This window comes from Phocoena sinus, chromosome 12 (genome assembly GCF_008692025.1).
Source record: "Phocoena sinus isolate mPhoSin1 chromosome 12, mPhoSin1.pri, whole genome shotgun sequence".
In the NCBI taxonomy this organism is placed as follows: domain Eukaryota; kingdom Metazoa; phylum Chordata; class Mammalia; order Artiodactyla; family Phocoenidae; genus Phocoena; species Phocoena sinus.
The window spans coordinates 31441264-31458214 of NC_045774.1; the positions used below are offsets into that span (position 1 = coordinate 31441264).

General features: G+C 37.4%; 1 protein-coding gene across 2 annotated transcripts in view; it reads right to left on the reverse strand.

Moving 5' to 3' along the window:
• AKAP7 (A-kinase anchoring protein 7) overlaps window positions 1-16951 on the reverse strand; it is a 138210-nt gene that overhangs the window by 40965 nt on the left and 80294 nt on the right. For both annotated transcript variants that reach the window (XM_032651566.1, XM_032651568.1), the window contains exon 7: window positions 16595-16742. In XM_032651566.1, the coding sequence (XP_032507457.1) occupies window positions 16595-16742 (148 nt within the window). The remainder of the gene's footprint in view (window positions 1-16594; window positions 16743-16951) is intronic.

Genomic DNA, 16951 nt, shown 5'->3' on the forward strand with positions numbered 1-16951 from the left:
ATCTGTCTGGCTGCATAAGCCCTGAGCATCTCATTGCTGAGTTCCGTATTATTAAACACAATTTGTGTGTGGTATCAGGTATATACTTTATGAAACCTCTTCCAATTTCAGAATAATGTCCAGAAAAATAGTTATTTAATCAAGCTCTATGGTAATATGTTGTAAATGCCTTGGTTTCTCATGTTTTGTCACCAGATCCTTTTATTAATGGTGCTAGAGTATTTAAAATCCTATTTTAAAACAAAGACCTAAAGACAGGTCCTTTATTGGAGCTGGAGCCTGGCCCTGCTGCCTGCTATGCCTTGGGGAAATGACTCAAGGGAGAACACGGGCACCGGAACAACCCCGGGAAGCATTCACCTTCCAGGAAAAAGAGCAACTTGGACCATTCACAAGTAATCCTAGAAAATATTAGTAGGGTTTTATTAGGGGGTTAACAGACTCCTTTCAGTAATATATAGACATCTACCATAACTAGCAGATTAGAAAAAGAAGTAAGGTTAACATCAATGAGAAAAAATATCTGATATCATGTTCATAAATTTAAAACCATAACCTTTTCATGTTTTCTTTTCTCACAGGCCTTGCTACAAACAAATCATGGTTAAAACAGTTGCCCATATCTGCTATAGCTGTTTGAATTTTTATCATAATGGTTGAAATGGCAGGAATAAAACTAAAAAGTATGAGGGGGCAGCAGCTGCCTCTTCTTCATGTACTCTGAAATATCAGCTCTGATTACTATCTCCAATGGGAAAATATAATTCTTAACTATGACCAAAGACTCTATTCTCTTTGTCATTGTTTGGCTTTATTTTCTATCTATAACTGAAAACATGTATATTTGGATTTCTGGCCAACCTTGCTATAAAAGTCTGACTTTGTAAAACTGTACAGATTACCAATTCTTCTGAGATCTCTCATTCATTAAGAAAGGAAATCTGAGTTTGACAACTTACAGAAGCAAATAAGAAAGAAAAGAAAAAGTAAATGTTCCTATATTCAAAAGAGCGGAGAGAAAGAGGACATCAAATCATGAAGTGTAAGAAGAGGGGGAAAACGCTTTACCCCTCCAAATTCTGGAACCAAGCCTTAGGAGACATGCCTTTAAGCACAGAAGGCACACTTCAGAAAGATTTCCTTATAAAGCAGGTAGCACTCTTACAGAAACTGTTACACCAAGAAATGTCACAGTTTCAGTGAAAAGTTACATAACTTCAAGAAATGCTTGGGGCTTCCCTGGTGGCGCAGTGGTTAAGAATCCGCCTGCCAATGCAGGGGTGCGGGTTCAAGCCCTGGTCTGGAAAGATCCCACATGCCACGGAGCAACTAAGCCCGTGAGCCACAACTACTGAGCCTGTACTCTAGAGCCCGCAAGCCACAACTACTGAGCCCACGTGCCACAACTACTGAAGCCAGCGTGCCTAGAGCCTGTGCTCCACTACAAGAGAAGCCACCGCAATGAGAAGCCCGCACACCACAACGAAGAGTAGCCCCTGCTCGCCGCAACTAGAGAAAAGCCCACACGCAGCAACAAAGACCCAACGCAGCCAAAAATAAATGAATGAAATAAATAAATTTAAAAAAAAGAAATGCTTGACAATTTATGGAAACACAATTCATGAAAATTGGGATTTCTGGAATATATCCCAATTTTTTTATGTTGGCATCAGAGTACCAAAAACCAAGCAGTTACTCTGGGCTTGAAGAAGTTTAGATGGACTTACTCAATATTGTATTGTTTCTCTATGTTCCTGTAAAACCAAATTTTAATTCTCAATAATCAATCCACAGTAAGCATATACCTATCACATAGATGCTACTCCATTCTGAGTCATGCTACATCTACCTAGCCATTTTGTACCCAAAGGGCAAGGTTCTGAAACTACATCATTAAATATTGATATTTGAAAGCTGTTCTTATGAGTGTCTGTCTGCAAAGGAAAGAGACTGAAAAATTATAACTGAAAAACTTTAAGGATAATCTGTAAATCTCACCAGTAAAGTCCTTTTTAATTACCAGCTAAAAGAATCTTGACCAACCAGAAATTTGGGAGCCAAGAATTATTTTTTAACATTATTCCTACTTTAGTCATATTTTCAACAAAGACTTTTTAACTTCTCTCTGCAGTGCTTTAGCCGTTTTTCTCAAAAACTGTAAGTTATAGTTATCTGTATTTGAAACTGCCATATGCTATACAATTTCAGTATGTAATTGCAAAGACAATGTGTTTTTTCCTATATATGAAACACAAGGAGAAAAACATAACATACCATGTGCATTTAGGAAAGGAGAGGAAACAAGCAGATAACCAGAGGTACAAAGGAAGTCCTTCCTTACCAATCCATAATGTCCTTCCCAATCTCCACATGCCAGCTTAGTGCCAAGCTTCAAATGCCTCCACCCTGCTTATTATTCAGTCAGTTCTTTTCTATGTATGTGGCCAAACCTTAAACAATGTACGTAGTTGAAGCCCTTTCCTTAATGGTGAGAAATCAATTAGGGCAGAGAATCTATTTCCCTGCTCAGAGAACAGACAGCAGCAGGGCTGGGAGAAGGGCTGAGAAGTTACAGTGTGTACCTGGACACCCTGAATTTGTATTATACCATTTTATCAATTCAATTTGATTCCAGGTGCACACTGAGTATGTGCTAATGAGATAAGCACGTCGGCTCTTGGGGTGAAGTTAACTCTTGAGTCGAGGGGTGCTGCCAGAGGAGGTGAGAGAGAAAGGCTGGGTCAAAGGAAGGTGGGGGGCCCACATTTGCAGGCACGCGTGAAAGGAGCAGAAGGAAGCCCAGCATTTGCATTGTGGTAAATTCCATTTGACAGTTTTAGGAAGGCAGTGCAGTACCGGAGGACAAAGGCCAGTGACAGTCATCTACACTGGACAGATACTGTTCAGGCCTGCTTTTTTACGGTCTGTCCTTCTTTACAGGCATTAACCATGAATTCACAAAAACTGACATGAGTTACTTACTCATGGACAAGTGAAATGTTTGCATGTTAAAATCTACTTAAAGAAAGAAAGAAAGAAAAGCAGAGAATACACTTAATCTGCTGGCCAGTATTTGTATTATCCGATATGGCTGCTTTCTTATTCAAGTGTCTTTAATCCTTTAATGCCCTGAACCTTTCAGAGAGAAAGAAACATCCTTCATAGGAAGAAAACATGTATTTCAAAAAGCCAAAAAGGACCCAATAAGTAAATTCTATTTGTAGTTTAACAATGTAAACAACACAAAATTGGGTTCTACAGTTCCCAGCTTATTGGGGGGTTTTCACAGGTCCTAATTCTTTATGTAGAATATCCTCAATATGTGTAGTTCTGAAAGTGGTTCACTGTTTGTCTTGGGCAAGACAACAGTCACATTTCCTGCTATGTAAAGCATTTGAAGACTTCAAATAAAAGGTGCTCTAATAACTCAGTATATAATTATTAAAGTTTTTTTTCCTCTAATAACATTTAAAGTGATACAGAAGAATGAAAGGGAATCCCCAAGATAATGAAAAGAAAATTCTCTTACACTAGATGAAATGCAGTTAAATCAAGATTGGTTTCAGCAGGTCTCGGGATCTGTTATGATCCACCATGGTCTAGGCTGACACTCATCTGATACACTATGTCAGTATTCACTCTGTTTATGGATTCATCTAACAAGTTTTAGTAACTATCAGAACTGTGCTTAAAAACCCAAAACACTGAGTCTATTTTCTGTTAATACATTTTGCAATTTACATCCAAAATGTGTATCTGTTAGGATGCATTCAGCTGCAAGTAACAAGAAACTCCTGATTCAAGAGGTTACAAATTTTTCAAAATGTCATTACCTCCTATGACATTTGGGTTGGTTATTTCTGTGGCTTAAGATCATCAAGATTCACCTTCTAGTCTCCCATACTCAGCACATGGGCTTGAAGTCACCTAGTGTCCCTGTCGTTAAGAAGCTGCTAAGTCCAGGGATCGCATGTATACTCAACAATTTCCAGCTAAAAAATGACGTTCTCTTCCCAATAAATTATGCATCATCGAGAAAACTGTTCTCTGAGGTCCCAAGCAGACTTCCCCTCACTTATCAGAACTGGGTCACGTGCCACTTCCTCAACTAATCACTGGCAAGAAGAATGGAACCAATCAGGGCAAAAGTGGAGCCCACGTGCCCTAAAGCCCACCGCCTCACAGGGAAGGGACAGCTCTGCCAATCAGCAATCAGGGCAGGAAAAGAATGGACTCAGAAGAGGCAAAACTCAGAAGAGTTTTATATTTAACTTTTAATAAAAATGTGGTATCTACTGTTTAGTCAATTAAACTTAGAAAAGTTCTTGAAAAGGTCTATAAATAATTTTGTATAGCAAAAAATGATAAAAGCCCTAAAAAGTGAATCGATAAAGGGTGGCATAGTAATTTTTATTTATTTTTGAGGTACGCGGGCCTCTCCCTGTTGTGGCCTCTCCCGTTGCGGAGCACAGGCTCCGGACGCGCAGGCTCGGCGGCCATGGCTCACGGGCCCAGCCACTCCGCGGCATGTGGCACGAACCCATGTCCCCTGCATTGGCAGGTGGACTCTCAACCACTGTGGCACCAGGGAAGCCCAGATTTTTTTTAAAATCTATCATATATAGATAAATGTATGCTGCACTTATCAACTAAATTCTTGCTAAAAATGCATAGTTGGAGCAAGACTGTGAACTCCCTTTCTCTAAGCCATATTAGGCTAAGATTGACTTCTTAAGTAAAAGCTTTTGCTTTGATCAGAGCTGTTAGCAATGAAAATATATTTGGCAGCTATGGTTCCCTGGTATGAAATATAAAACATGATAATCAAATGTAGTTTCCTGTACTCATAGCCAGAATCAAAACAGAATATTCCCCTGAATACCCTAGTCAATAGAAGATCAAATAGAGCCACAATTCATGAATAGACAAAATGTTGTTCTTCCTGTTAGCTACAGTTAGTGCTTTAGGTATTTTATACAAAACATAGGTAACACTTTATTGTGTTTTTCCCATAGCTCCCCAAAAAAGTCAGTTTTCCATCTTCACCATTGTATTTTTATACATAAATTATATATAAATATGTGCATGCAATATAAAATATTACATAAATACACAAAAGGCACTTGATAGATATATCATATTTGTGTATATGTGCATTTTTATTTTTGAAATGCACCAATTAATCCATGCCAATTTAAGGACAGCATTAGGAATGAGGCAAATTTATAAAAATCTGACTGGGTGTTCTGATGTTAGGAAAGTAAGAATACTGTTGCAATAAGTATTCTAGTATAACTAGTAGTGCCATTAATCTTAATAACTAACATTTTTATAACTTTATATGTCAGGCACTGTGTTAAGTACTTTTAAAACATTAATAAGCATTAATTAGTTTGGTGAAAAAACACGTTCAGAGGCAATTAGGCAATGTGATGGGCCAGTTAGCCATAACTTTTGGCAACTTAGGCAGGCTCTCCTAAGACTAATTCCCTAAATCTTAATGGCTTCTTTTGACTGCAGAATCTGCCCTCCAATCATTTCATTCATTTATTTTTCTGTCTATTTGGAATTCAATACTTTCTTTCACGTTTTCTAAAATACACTTAAAATCAGAGGCTGTACACATAAATCATAAAATAACACAAATTATCATTGCATCATTCTAGCAGTGATGCTTAATTTGTCACATAGTTAAATTTACCACATAGCACTACCCCTTTAATAGGTAAGGTTCTCAAGGCCTCTAATATAAATCATAAGGTTTGAAACCAGCCCAACAGACGGTTGGATTTTCAAAATAGCCTGAGCCACAGCTGTCACTCTGTGTTAGCATCAGATAATAGCTGATATACCAGTTAAAATACAGTGAGCCATCTTAACGATTAATTTGCTCAGTTACTTACCCTGCAACTTCCTCTAACTCAAGCAGATGGAAAGAAACAAGCTGAGAGTTCCAACTATCAGTTGCTTTTCAATTTTACTAGGGGCATAAATAATGAAACTTCACTTTCTTTTTAGAAGACAGGTTTCATCAAGGAAACATTGTAAGAAGAGGACAATCAGATTACAAAAAGGAACAAGACTGGCATTTGAAATATAATATTTTACCACGTCAAAGGTTCCACTTTTCAAGAACGCTATGCTTTCTAGGTAGGATGATGTGAGTCCCATTTAAAGCAGGATACTCTTGGTTTTCTTTTAAACCCAGCATAGTACACTTACAAGTATCCATCTGGGTAATAAATTACATGGCCATTCAATTTGTGTGTCATAGAGTAAATAATTAAATACCTTGCACTCAGCTCTTATTAAATTACTTGATAATTAAGTTTTCAAGTAAAAAAAAAAAAATGTACAGTTCCCTTAGGTGATAAATTGTCTTTTCACTTTTCCCTCTTCTAACATGCTTGAGGTAGATTCATCTTACTCAGTCTAACTAGAGATGAAATTTTCTTAATCATCTCCCTGTCAGCCTGTGCAAAAGAAAACAAGACAAAATGTTTTGGTCCTGCCTACCACAAAAGAGGCATTCCTATACTATAGAATATAAATTTCACATAATAATGATTTTTTTAATGCATCGTTTCATATAGATATGCTATTGTCAGTCTTGGGTATTTTTCTACTTGTCACATTCTTACCACAAAATGCTTAAATGGAAACTTAAAAGGGATGAACAAAAAAATTAAGGAGAGAGGAATCAACCTAGTTTATATTTTATAGAGAGATAACTGAGTAGCCATCAAAATTAATTTGTTCAAAGGAAGAGTAGGAAATATTGATCAAAATTAAGGTTGGAATGTTGTCTGAGTTTTAAATTTTTTCATAGTTTTCTTGGACACATGAACTAAATCAGAAGTTCTTAAATGTTTTGGCCTCAGGACCCCTTAACACTCTTAAAACTTATCTACAATCTCTCCCTACCAAGAGCTTTTGTTTATTTGGATTATGTTGTCAATATTTACTACATTAGAAATTAAAACAGAATTTTTAAAATTTTATTTATTCATTCCTTTCAAAATATCAATAATAAATCTACTATATAATAATGTTTTGTGAAAATACCTATATTTTTTAAATTTTTCTAGTGAAATGAATGGCATTATTTTTCATTCTCATAATTTTCTTTAATATCTGGCTTAATCAGACAGTTTTATCCTCATATCTGATTCTGCATTCAATCTGTTGTAATATGTTGTTTCATCTGAAGTATAAGAAAAATCCAGCCTCACATAGAAGTATGTTTAGAAGAAGGAAGAGAATAATAGCCTTTTCAGATAACTGCAGATATTCTTCTTTGATATTACATCAAAACTTGACAAGTTGTAGTTTCTTAAAGTTTAGTTGCAATGTGGAATCTTAAAAGCATAACAATGAACTTTTCATACTCTTTACAGTCAAATCTTGTGGTCTATATTGACCTTTTAATGGGCCTTTTATCCATGCATGTCTTTGTAACAACACACATCAGTCATTTTAAAAATATTGATTCACTGAGTTATGCAGATTCTCCATATTTTGACATATTTCATTATATAACATCAAAAAATTCATTAATATCACACCACCTCATTAGGTAAGTCTTTATGGATTACCAAGGGGAGCAAGTAAATGTTTGGGGGTGAAGGAAATTTTCAGTATCTTGATGATGATAACGGTTTCACAAGTGCATACATATGTTAAAAACTCATCAAGTTATACACTTCAAACAGGTACAAGTCTCGTGGATAAGTTATACCTCAATAAAGTAAAGACAGATAGTGTGATAGATAAACTGGAAAAATGGAGTTCCTTATTCTACTCTGTGTTCTCTACTTTTGTGAATAAAATTTTCCATTAAAAAAATGTGGGGGTGGGGGTGGGGGGCTTCCCTGGTGGCGCAGTGGTTAAGAATCCGCCTGCCAATGCAGGGGACACGGGTTTGAGCCCTGGTCTGGGAAGATCCCACATGCTGCGGAGCAACTAAGCCCACGTGCCACAACTACTGAGCCTGTGCTCTAGAACCCGCGAGCCACAACGACTGAGCCCACATGCCACAGCTACTGAAGCCCACGTGCCTAGAGCCCGTGCTCCACAACAAAAGAAGTCACCGCAATGAGAAGCCCATGCACCGCAACGAAGAGTAACCCCGCTCGCCGCAACTGGAGAAAGCCCGCGCACAGCAACAAAGACCCAACGCAGCCAAAAATAAATAAATAAAATTTTTTTAAAAAGTGGGGGAAAGTCTTTAAATTTAAGAATCTGTCAACTCATGGTAATAGATTAGTTTTCTGAAGTTCTTATTATTGCCTGAAAGCTTGAGTTTTATCATTAGCAGTAAATCATGCCAGTTGTCCTTGATGTGACAAGTTTATTTATTTTCAAGATGTCTGCCGAACACCCAAGTGTGAAAATGAAAAATGTCCATGGGTCAATTTTCAAGAAAAAATGGTGTTCCACGAAGGAAAGTGGCTATTTTAGCTCGCAACTTAAACAACCACACAGTGCTCTTCCCTGAGCTAATCTCCCGCTTCAACATGCAGAGGCGCTTTATGAACACCTCCCATTTTTGTCACACAAATACTAAAAAGACACCTTCTCAAAGGTTGAGATTAAATACAATTAATAATTCTTACTACTCAGCAAGACCATTCTTAGGTGAAACTGGCTTTTTTTTTCTGCAACTGCCTTGATTCACACTGGTAACCCACAGTTTTACCCACCACTGCTTTTGCATCATCAGTGCAAATGATAACCCAGAGGAAAAAGCAAACAATATCTTAGTATTATTATAAAAATAGTTTTGCCCTCACAGACCCTAGAAGTATCTCAGGGACTGCCAGGGATCCGTGGACCAAACTTTGAGAAATAGTGATTAAAGCCATAAGAGTTTAAAGCCCAACAAAAGTGTAGCCTTAGACTATTAAATCATTCATAAGATAAGCACAATGAAGCACATTTTTACTGGTCATACAGAGTGAAGTAAGGCAGAAAGAGAAAAACAAATACCGTATGCTAACGCATATATATGGAATCTTTAAAAAAAATGGTTCTGATGAACCTAGTGACAGGACAGGAATAAAGATGCAGACGTAGAGAATGGACTTGAGGACGCAGGGTCGGGGGAGGGGAAACTGGGACGAAGTGAGAGAGTAGCATTGACATATATACACTACCAAATGTAAAAGAGATAGCTAGTGGGAAACAGATGCATAGCACAGGGAGATCAGCTCGGTGCTTTGTGACCACCTAGAGGGGTGGGATAGGGAGGCTGGGAAGAGATGCAAGAGGGAGGAGATATGGGGATATATGTATAGCTGATTCACTTTGTTATACAGCAGATACAAACACAACATTGTAAAGCAATTATACTCCAATAAAGATGTAAAACAAAAAAAAGTAAATGATTCACGTCAGAAAAAACAGACATTTAAGCACATATCTAATGCCAATACCCCTACCTACTAAGTAAACTTTTAAGTGAATGTATGACATTTTAGCAACATAAACATTTTCAAATTAAACATTTTAGAAATTTATTACTTACCACTGATACGACAAAGGCTCAGATTTATGGATTCTAGAAAGCTGAAAGATATTTGTACTAGCTACGCCTTTCACCCAAGGAAGAAAAACTGTTGACTTCCTTTTCCCTGCACCCCTTCCTACCCTATCAACCAATGGGTCAATTACATTGACATCATTATCTTCCATAAAGAAGACCCCCATGCTTACATACCAAACTGGGCAAGATTCAGAGCTTTTGGAGCTCTGCCCTGACCCCTAATGGTAAAGAAGCATTGAAGGTTAGAACACCACAGTCAAATCTCAGGGTCTCCTTAGAAGTAACCCCAGAAAGTACTTTCCTTTTGGCTGAACCACTACCTACACAGGACCACCGGGAATCACTGGATGGACCATGACAAGGCTTTTAAGACTGACAGGACTGGTCTAAGCTGTCCAGGTCTAAGAAGAGTGATTCTAAAAAAACGGGGACACCTGGATAGAATAAAGTCATTGACTCAACTCACTTGTAATTCTCCATAGTTATTTCAGCCCATAAAGTCTGAGTCTGGTGTCTTGTTGGTCTGACCTATCTGACATTGGCTACAGACTGCTGACTACAGCTCTGACGACGCTAACTTACTGCCTATGACCCCTGTCCTCTTCTATCACCATATCTGCATAGGCCTGTTTGTTTCTATTTCAGTTGATGGTCAGCCCAACCCTAACCCTCTCACTGCCTCTGTTCTACAGTTAGAACTAATTGAAGGTCTTATCTTTAAGATCCAATCCTAAGTCATTCTTGAGTATTAAACTTCACCCTCTTTTTATCTCACATCTATCTACTCAGTTTCCTTTATCACTTACTCACTGACTTAGTATATTCAACTTTGCCCATCTCCTTTCCCACCTCCCTCACCAACTCCTCAAACACACAAACCTCCCCTCTGTAGCTTCCTCAGCTAACTAGACTGTAGACTCAGTCATGGTGCCTCCTATCTCTAATATTACTATTATTCCTGTCACTTAATATTATCACTAATATTACCCCCACCCTGCCTCCCAATCTATTGCTTCTCTCCCTCCTGTAAACTGTACCTATTGTTCCTGGACAGTGTCCTTTCTCTACTATCCACCTCATCCTATTTATCCAAGCTCTGCCGCGCCCCATCCCCACTTTCCTAGAAGCTAAAGTTATAAGCTTCTTCCACTGTGTCCCATCAAAGCCCATTATTGTCAGGGATGAAGCCCTATTTCTCTACTCCTCCTCCCTCTTCATTTCTCAGATATAGTCTTAGCTCCCCAGTGACACTGTATCACTTTTTTTTTCATCTTTATTGGAGTATAATTGCTTTACAATGGTGTGCCAGTTTCTGCTTCACAACAAAGTGAATCAGTTATACATATACATATGTTCCCATATCTCTTCCCTCTTGCATCTCCCTCCCCGCCCCCAACGCTATATCACTCTTAAGGGCTATGTCTTATACTTCTCTGTATCTCATTATACCTGAGAGAAGTGCACACACTGTACACTTTCAATAACATTCATTAAATTAATGGTGAATAATTATTATTAAACCAAAAAACAGCTGGGGTTGTCAGAAAATCATGTTTGTACCTCTGCTTGCAGAAGCTATAAAGAAGTACATTGGCCAGCAAAAAATATATATATATATATATATATCTTCTAGACCTTTCCAAATTCCCCACTGCCTCCTCTAAGAGGTGTCTGACAGCTGAAAGTAAACTAGTCTTTGCAAGCACTAAACTGCTCATCAATCTTACAAAGGGTGTCATTTAGTCAATTACCTTCCCTAAGGAAATATAAATGGAACAGAGCTGCAAGAGAAAATTTAATTCACCCAACTCCAGTAAGTAGCTCACAGAGAAGAGCTTTCACCACCCTAGGATATGTGAGCTATAGTTCATTCCTGGATTCACCAGGAAAAACTGGTTTTTCACTTTTTTTTTTTTTTTGAATTTTAGCTGATTAATGCAGTTAGGTTTGAAGGAGTTATATGTCAATATTAGGTAAGCATAATATCAACCACATTTCTTATTATGAGAGAATTAAAATGTAGTACCTTTCTCTTGCATCTGAACCTGTGACTGTTGCCTCCATATCCTACCAAACTCCCCTAACACTCCATATAAAGATGCATGATGGCAGAAGCTGGAGAGGAAAATGCTCAGCATGGAAATGAAAAGTAGACCCAGGGAACAGCCGCAGCTGCCGGGGGATCCAAACTCAGATGCCTTCAGGAACCAATGCAAGTGATTTAGGCAAACTGTAGAAGAACAAGAGTCAGGGGATGATGAAAGGCAGCTACTTTCAAGGTGTGCCTACTACCCCACCCAGGAAATCACTGCATGCAAGAACGTAGAGCACGTGTGGCCACATTTCTGGATTATTCAAAGGCATCAGAAACCCAGATTTTTTACATAAAATCACCCCCAGGGCTTCCCTGGTGGCGCAGTGGTTAAGAATCCACCTGCCAATGCAGGGGACGTGGGTTTGAGCCCTGGTCCAGGAAGATCCCACATGCCACAGAGCAACTGGGCCTGTGTGCCACAACTACTGAGCCTGCGCTCTAGAGCCCGCGAGCCACAACTACTGAAGCCCGCGCGCCTAGAGCCCATGCTCCACTACAAGAGAAGCCACCGAAGTGAGAAGCCTGCACACTGCAGTGAAGAGTAGCGCCCCCCCCACTCACTGCAACTAGAGAAAAGCCCGCGCACAGCAACGAAGACCCAAGGCAACCAAAAATAAATAAACAAAATAAATTAAAAAAAAAAAAAAATCACCCCCAGACTGGCAAGTAATTAAAATTATAAAAACAAATTTAAAAACTCTGTGTTAGTTGAGTACAACATGAAAGGCTGCTCATTTGTGATCTTTGGAACACAAAGTAAGGTTGGTGGGGTGTAAAAAAAAACATTCTAAAAGAATTTCCTAAAACTATTTCACAACCACTTTTAGTAACTGGATTTCTATGTTAATCCTCTATGTCTGACTACTTAATTAATGATCCCAACAGATAGATGAAAAGCTCAAATGCAAAAATAATAACAAAAAAATCAGAAGAAAATATAAACGAAAATGTATCAAATCTTTGGTTTGGAGATGACTCTATCATAATAATTAAAGAAATCACACAATTTTTTTATCTATAGTTTTACAAAAATTAAAAACATTTAATATGCAAAATACCTTGTGACCAAAACTAAATGCAAAATAAAACCTGGAAAAATATTTGAAGTCAATATGGCAAAGGGCTAATTATCTTTACTCTTAAGAAAACCTCACAAGTTGGTAAAAGACACAAGAATGCACTCCAACTCCTTATGGACAAAGATGGTTGCTGTTGCCAGTTCCTAACCTCATACAAAGTAGTGTACCCTGTGGGACTAGGACCGAGACATCTGCAAAACCACACATGAGGTTATGAGGGGGAAACATGCACAATTAAATGAGCTCTCAAAAAAAACTCTAAAAGCACCAGAGGAAATCAAGTGCCACAAAAGACCCAACAAATAGTAGAATTCACACCCAAGGAATCAGATTTTCAAAATTAATTATATTGACACCATCAAAGAAATAAATGAAGGAATAGCATCTATAAAGCAAAGATCAGAACAGGAAAGGATGAAAAAGAATCAACTGGAGATCTTGGAAATGAAGCATAGTCATTAGTTTTTTTTTTGTTTTTTGTTTTTTTGCGGTACGTGGGCCTCTCACTGTTGTGGCCTCTCCCGTTGCGGAGCACAGGCTCCGGACGCACAGGCTCATTGGCCATGGCTCACGGGCCCAGCCGCTCCGCGGCACATGGGATCTTCCCAGACCGGGGAACGAACCCGTGTCCCCTGCATCAGCAGGCGGACTCTCAACCACTGCGCCACCAGGGAAGCCCCTGTTTTCTTTTTAATGTCCTAAATGATATAATTGAGACAGCTGAAAAGAAAATCAGTGATTTGGAATCCAGTGCTCTCCAAGAATGCACCATTAATAAATTAAGAGATAGGAAATATGTAAATCTAACAAATTCTCTCCCCAGAAAAATCCACATATGCACCTACATACAAAGTTTTATAAACAATTTCAGAAGGTTCCCAGAGTCCCTGAAGCCTAACTTCCACTCTAGAATTCTGAATACAAAATATCTTAAGATCTGAAATCTGTCTCACTCTTTAATGCATACAATACTGATTCAAAGTTCAGGAAAGAGACATTAAATTTGAGTTAGTATCAAATTAAAGAGAAGTCATATCAATGGAAGCCAGTTAAATCTGAACAAGAGGGCGGAAGATCTAAATAGACATTTCTCCAAAGAAGGCATACAGATAGCTAAAAAGCACGTGGAAAGATGCTCAACATCACTAATTATTAGAGAAATGCAAATCAAAACTATAATGAGGTATCACCTCACACCGGTCAGAATAGCCATCGTCAAAAAATCTACAAACAGTAAATTCTGGAGAGGGTGTAAAGAAAGGGAATGCTCATGCACTGTTGGTGGGAATGTAAACTGGTACAGCCACTTTGGAGAACAGTATGGAGGTTCCTTAAAAAACTAAAAATAGAGCTACCATATGATCCAGCAATCCCACTCCTAGACATATATCTGGAGAAAACCATAATTCGAAAGGATACATGCACCCCAATGTTCATTGCAGCACTATTTACAATAGCCAGGACATGGAAGCAACCTAAATGTCCATCAACAGATGAATGGAAAAAGAAGATGTGGTACATATATACAATGGAATGTTACTCAGCCATAAAAAAGGACAAAATAATGTCACTTGCAGCTACATGGATAGACCTAGAGTTTGTCATACTTAGTGAAGTAAGTCAGACAGAGAAAGACAAATATCATATGATATCATTTATATGTGGAATCTAAAAAAAGGGTACAAATGAACTTATCTACAAACAGAAATAGTTACAGATATAGAAAACAAACTTATGGTTACCAGGGGGTAAGGGAGGGGAGGGATAAATTGGGAGATTGGGATTGACATATACACATTACTATATATAAAATAGATAACTAATAAGAACCTGCTGTATAGCACAGGGAACTCTACTCAGTACTCTGTAATGGCCTATATGGGAAAAGAATCTAAAAAAGAGTGGATATATGTACATGTATAACTGATTCACTTTGCTGTACAACTGAAACTAGCACAACACTGCAAATCAACTATACTCCAATAAAAATTTTTTTTAAAAAAGATAATACAAAAAAAAAAAATCTGAACAAGAAATGAAACTCACAAAGATAGAGTCCTGCCCAGTATTCTCTGTTGCAAAACTCAGGTAAGATCAAGAAAATCAGTAATTATCCATAGCAAATACAAGACTCTAGTGTGTATTAAAATTGGCTAATTATTAAATAATAATTATCATTTTAGATGCAGATATTGCTTTAATGTTCATAAAGGCAGGAGAATATAGAGTATGTGTAACAGGCAAAAACCATTTTTTAAATAATGTTAAATGATTGATATGGGGATATAAGATGGGTGAAGTTTGAAAGAAACTAAATTGCTCTGAAGTAGAAAAGCGTGAGAGAGAAAGAAGCCTGAGAGAAAAATCTAGAGAAATTGTCATAATAAGGGGAATTTTAGAAACCAAGCTGGTAAAGAGCAATAAAAGAAAACTCAGTGAATGGAACACAGTAATCTGGGATGACCTGAACAGAGCTGTGTAATGGCAATATAGGAGATCCATGCTGTGAGCTATATAATGCAGCCCCACAATACCTTCAGTAAAATCTACATACTGCTCTTTTTTTAAAAAATGGGAGTGGGAAAGGCAATGAAGCACTGAGTTCTCCTTCAAGGTTGGTCTGAAGTAATTACAGAGAAGATATGGAAAGCCAGCCAAAATCTATATTACGCAAGAAGCATTTAAATTTGCCTTTTACAATGAACCTAAACAGCAATGTTTGGTCTTCATCAAAACTTTGATGGAAGGCAGCTCTCTTACAGAGATTCTGAAAACACAAAAATCTTCCTTAAAGCACACCTGAAATGTTCCAGAACATAAAATTCAAATGACATATTATCTTCTGTTTAAGATAGCTAAGATCTTTGGAAGGTAAAATAATGACTTCTCTGAAGATCTCTAGTGAGAATTTAGAAACAAAATTGTGTCTCTTGAACATTTTTAAAATACTTTAAACTTCAGTATAAAGATTCTTTCAGGATGTATATTTCCATAGGTTTTCTTCAAGCTGACGTGGAGAGAAATACCTTGGTGGAAGACCTTGAAATATTTAGATACTGGTATTTATCTTCTCTGAGTATTTTCATGTTACTTCAAAAGTATACAAATCAGGTTGTCTTGAAGTTCACAATTTTGTAAGAAGACTGCCCAGTTTGAAATTGTATATTTTAATCACGACAGATCAGGCTCCTTTAAAAGACATTCACATTGCAAACAATGAGAAATACCCCTGTTCTGGTTTTTCAGATTCTTCATTTGGTGTACACACTTTGCACTCGGAAACATAATTGTGTATGAACCTGTCTCATCACATGCCATCTCCCTGATATGATGACAGAGCATTTATGTATGAATCTTTGTTTCCCTTTAAAACATGTTTTTCTTAGGGAAGAAATTAAAGGACAAGTTTTCAATCTTTGCAGGCCACCTATGCTTTCCCTTCCCAGAGTGAAACTTTCTGACCTGGCACATTCTCTTCCTAATTAGAAGCAGTGAACACAAAAATGCCTGGTATAGAATGCTGTGGTCACGTAGGCCTTCACTGAAGAAAATGCTTTCTTCATATTCACGAAATAAAATTAAACTGAAATGAATTATGAATCAACATTTGAAGACTTCATGATGATTGTGTTTAAAGCACAAAAGTATAAAAACCATAGGTACTAAAATCTTGATTAATAAACATGAATACTAAATATGTTCCACAAAATGGTTAATGTATTACTGTCAAAACGTAATATTTAGGAAAATACGTCGTTGAGAAAAACATACAACATAAACATTTGCCAAAACAAAATTATGCTAAAGAAATCAAAATCAAAGATAATGAGTAAAAAAAAAAAAAAAGATAATGAGTAATTTTTAAATGGCACTCACCAATCACAATTGAAGACTCACAATGATAATAACCATTACTTTGCTTTTTCTTCAGCATGGAGCAAAGATCTATGCGATGTACCATTTCCTCTCCAAATCTGTGACTGATAAATTTTTCATAGAATTTGGGGTCTATTTTTTTCACTCCCTTGAAATAACAAAGCAAAATCACATCAATCAATTATTTCACCTAAGCACGCAACCAGTTCACATCTATACCACTTTCTTAGAACCTGATATTACATTTTGACTGCCTACTGGCATCTTAAAATGGATACCACAAAATTGTTGTAAAGTTGTTTTTAAAGTCCCTCTGCCTAGAATGAGTTGTATTTTTTTTTTAAAAGTCATTAAAGA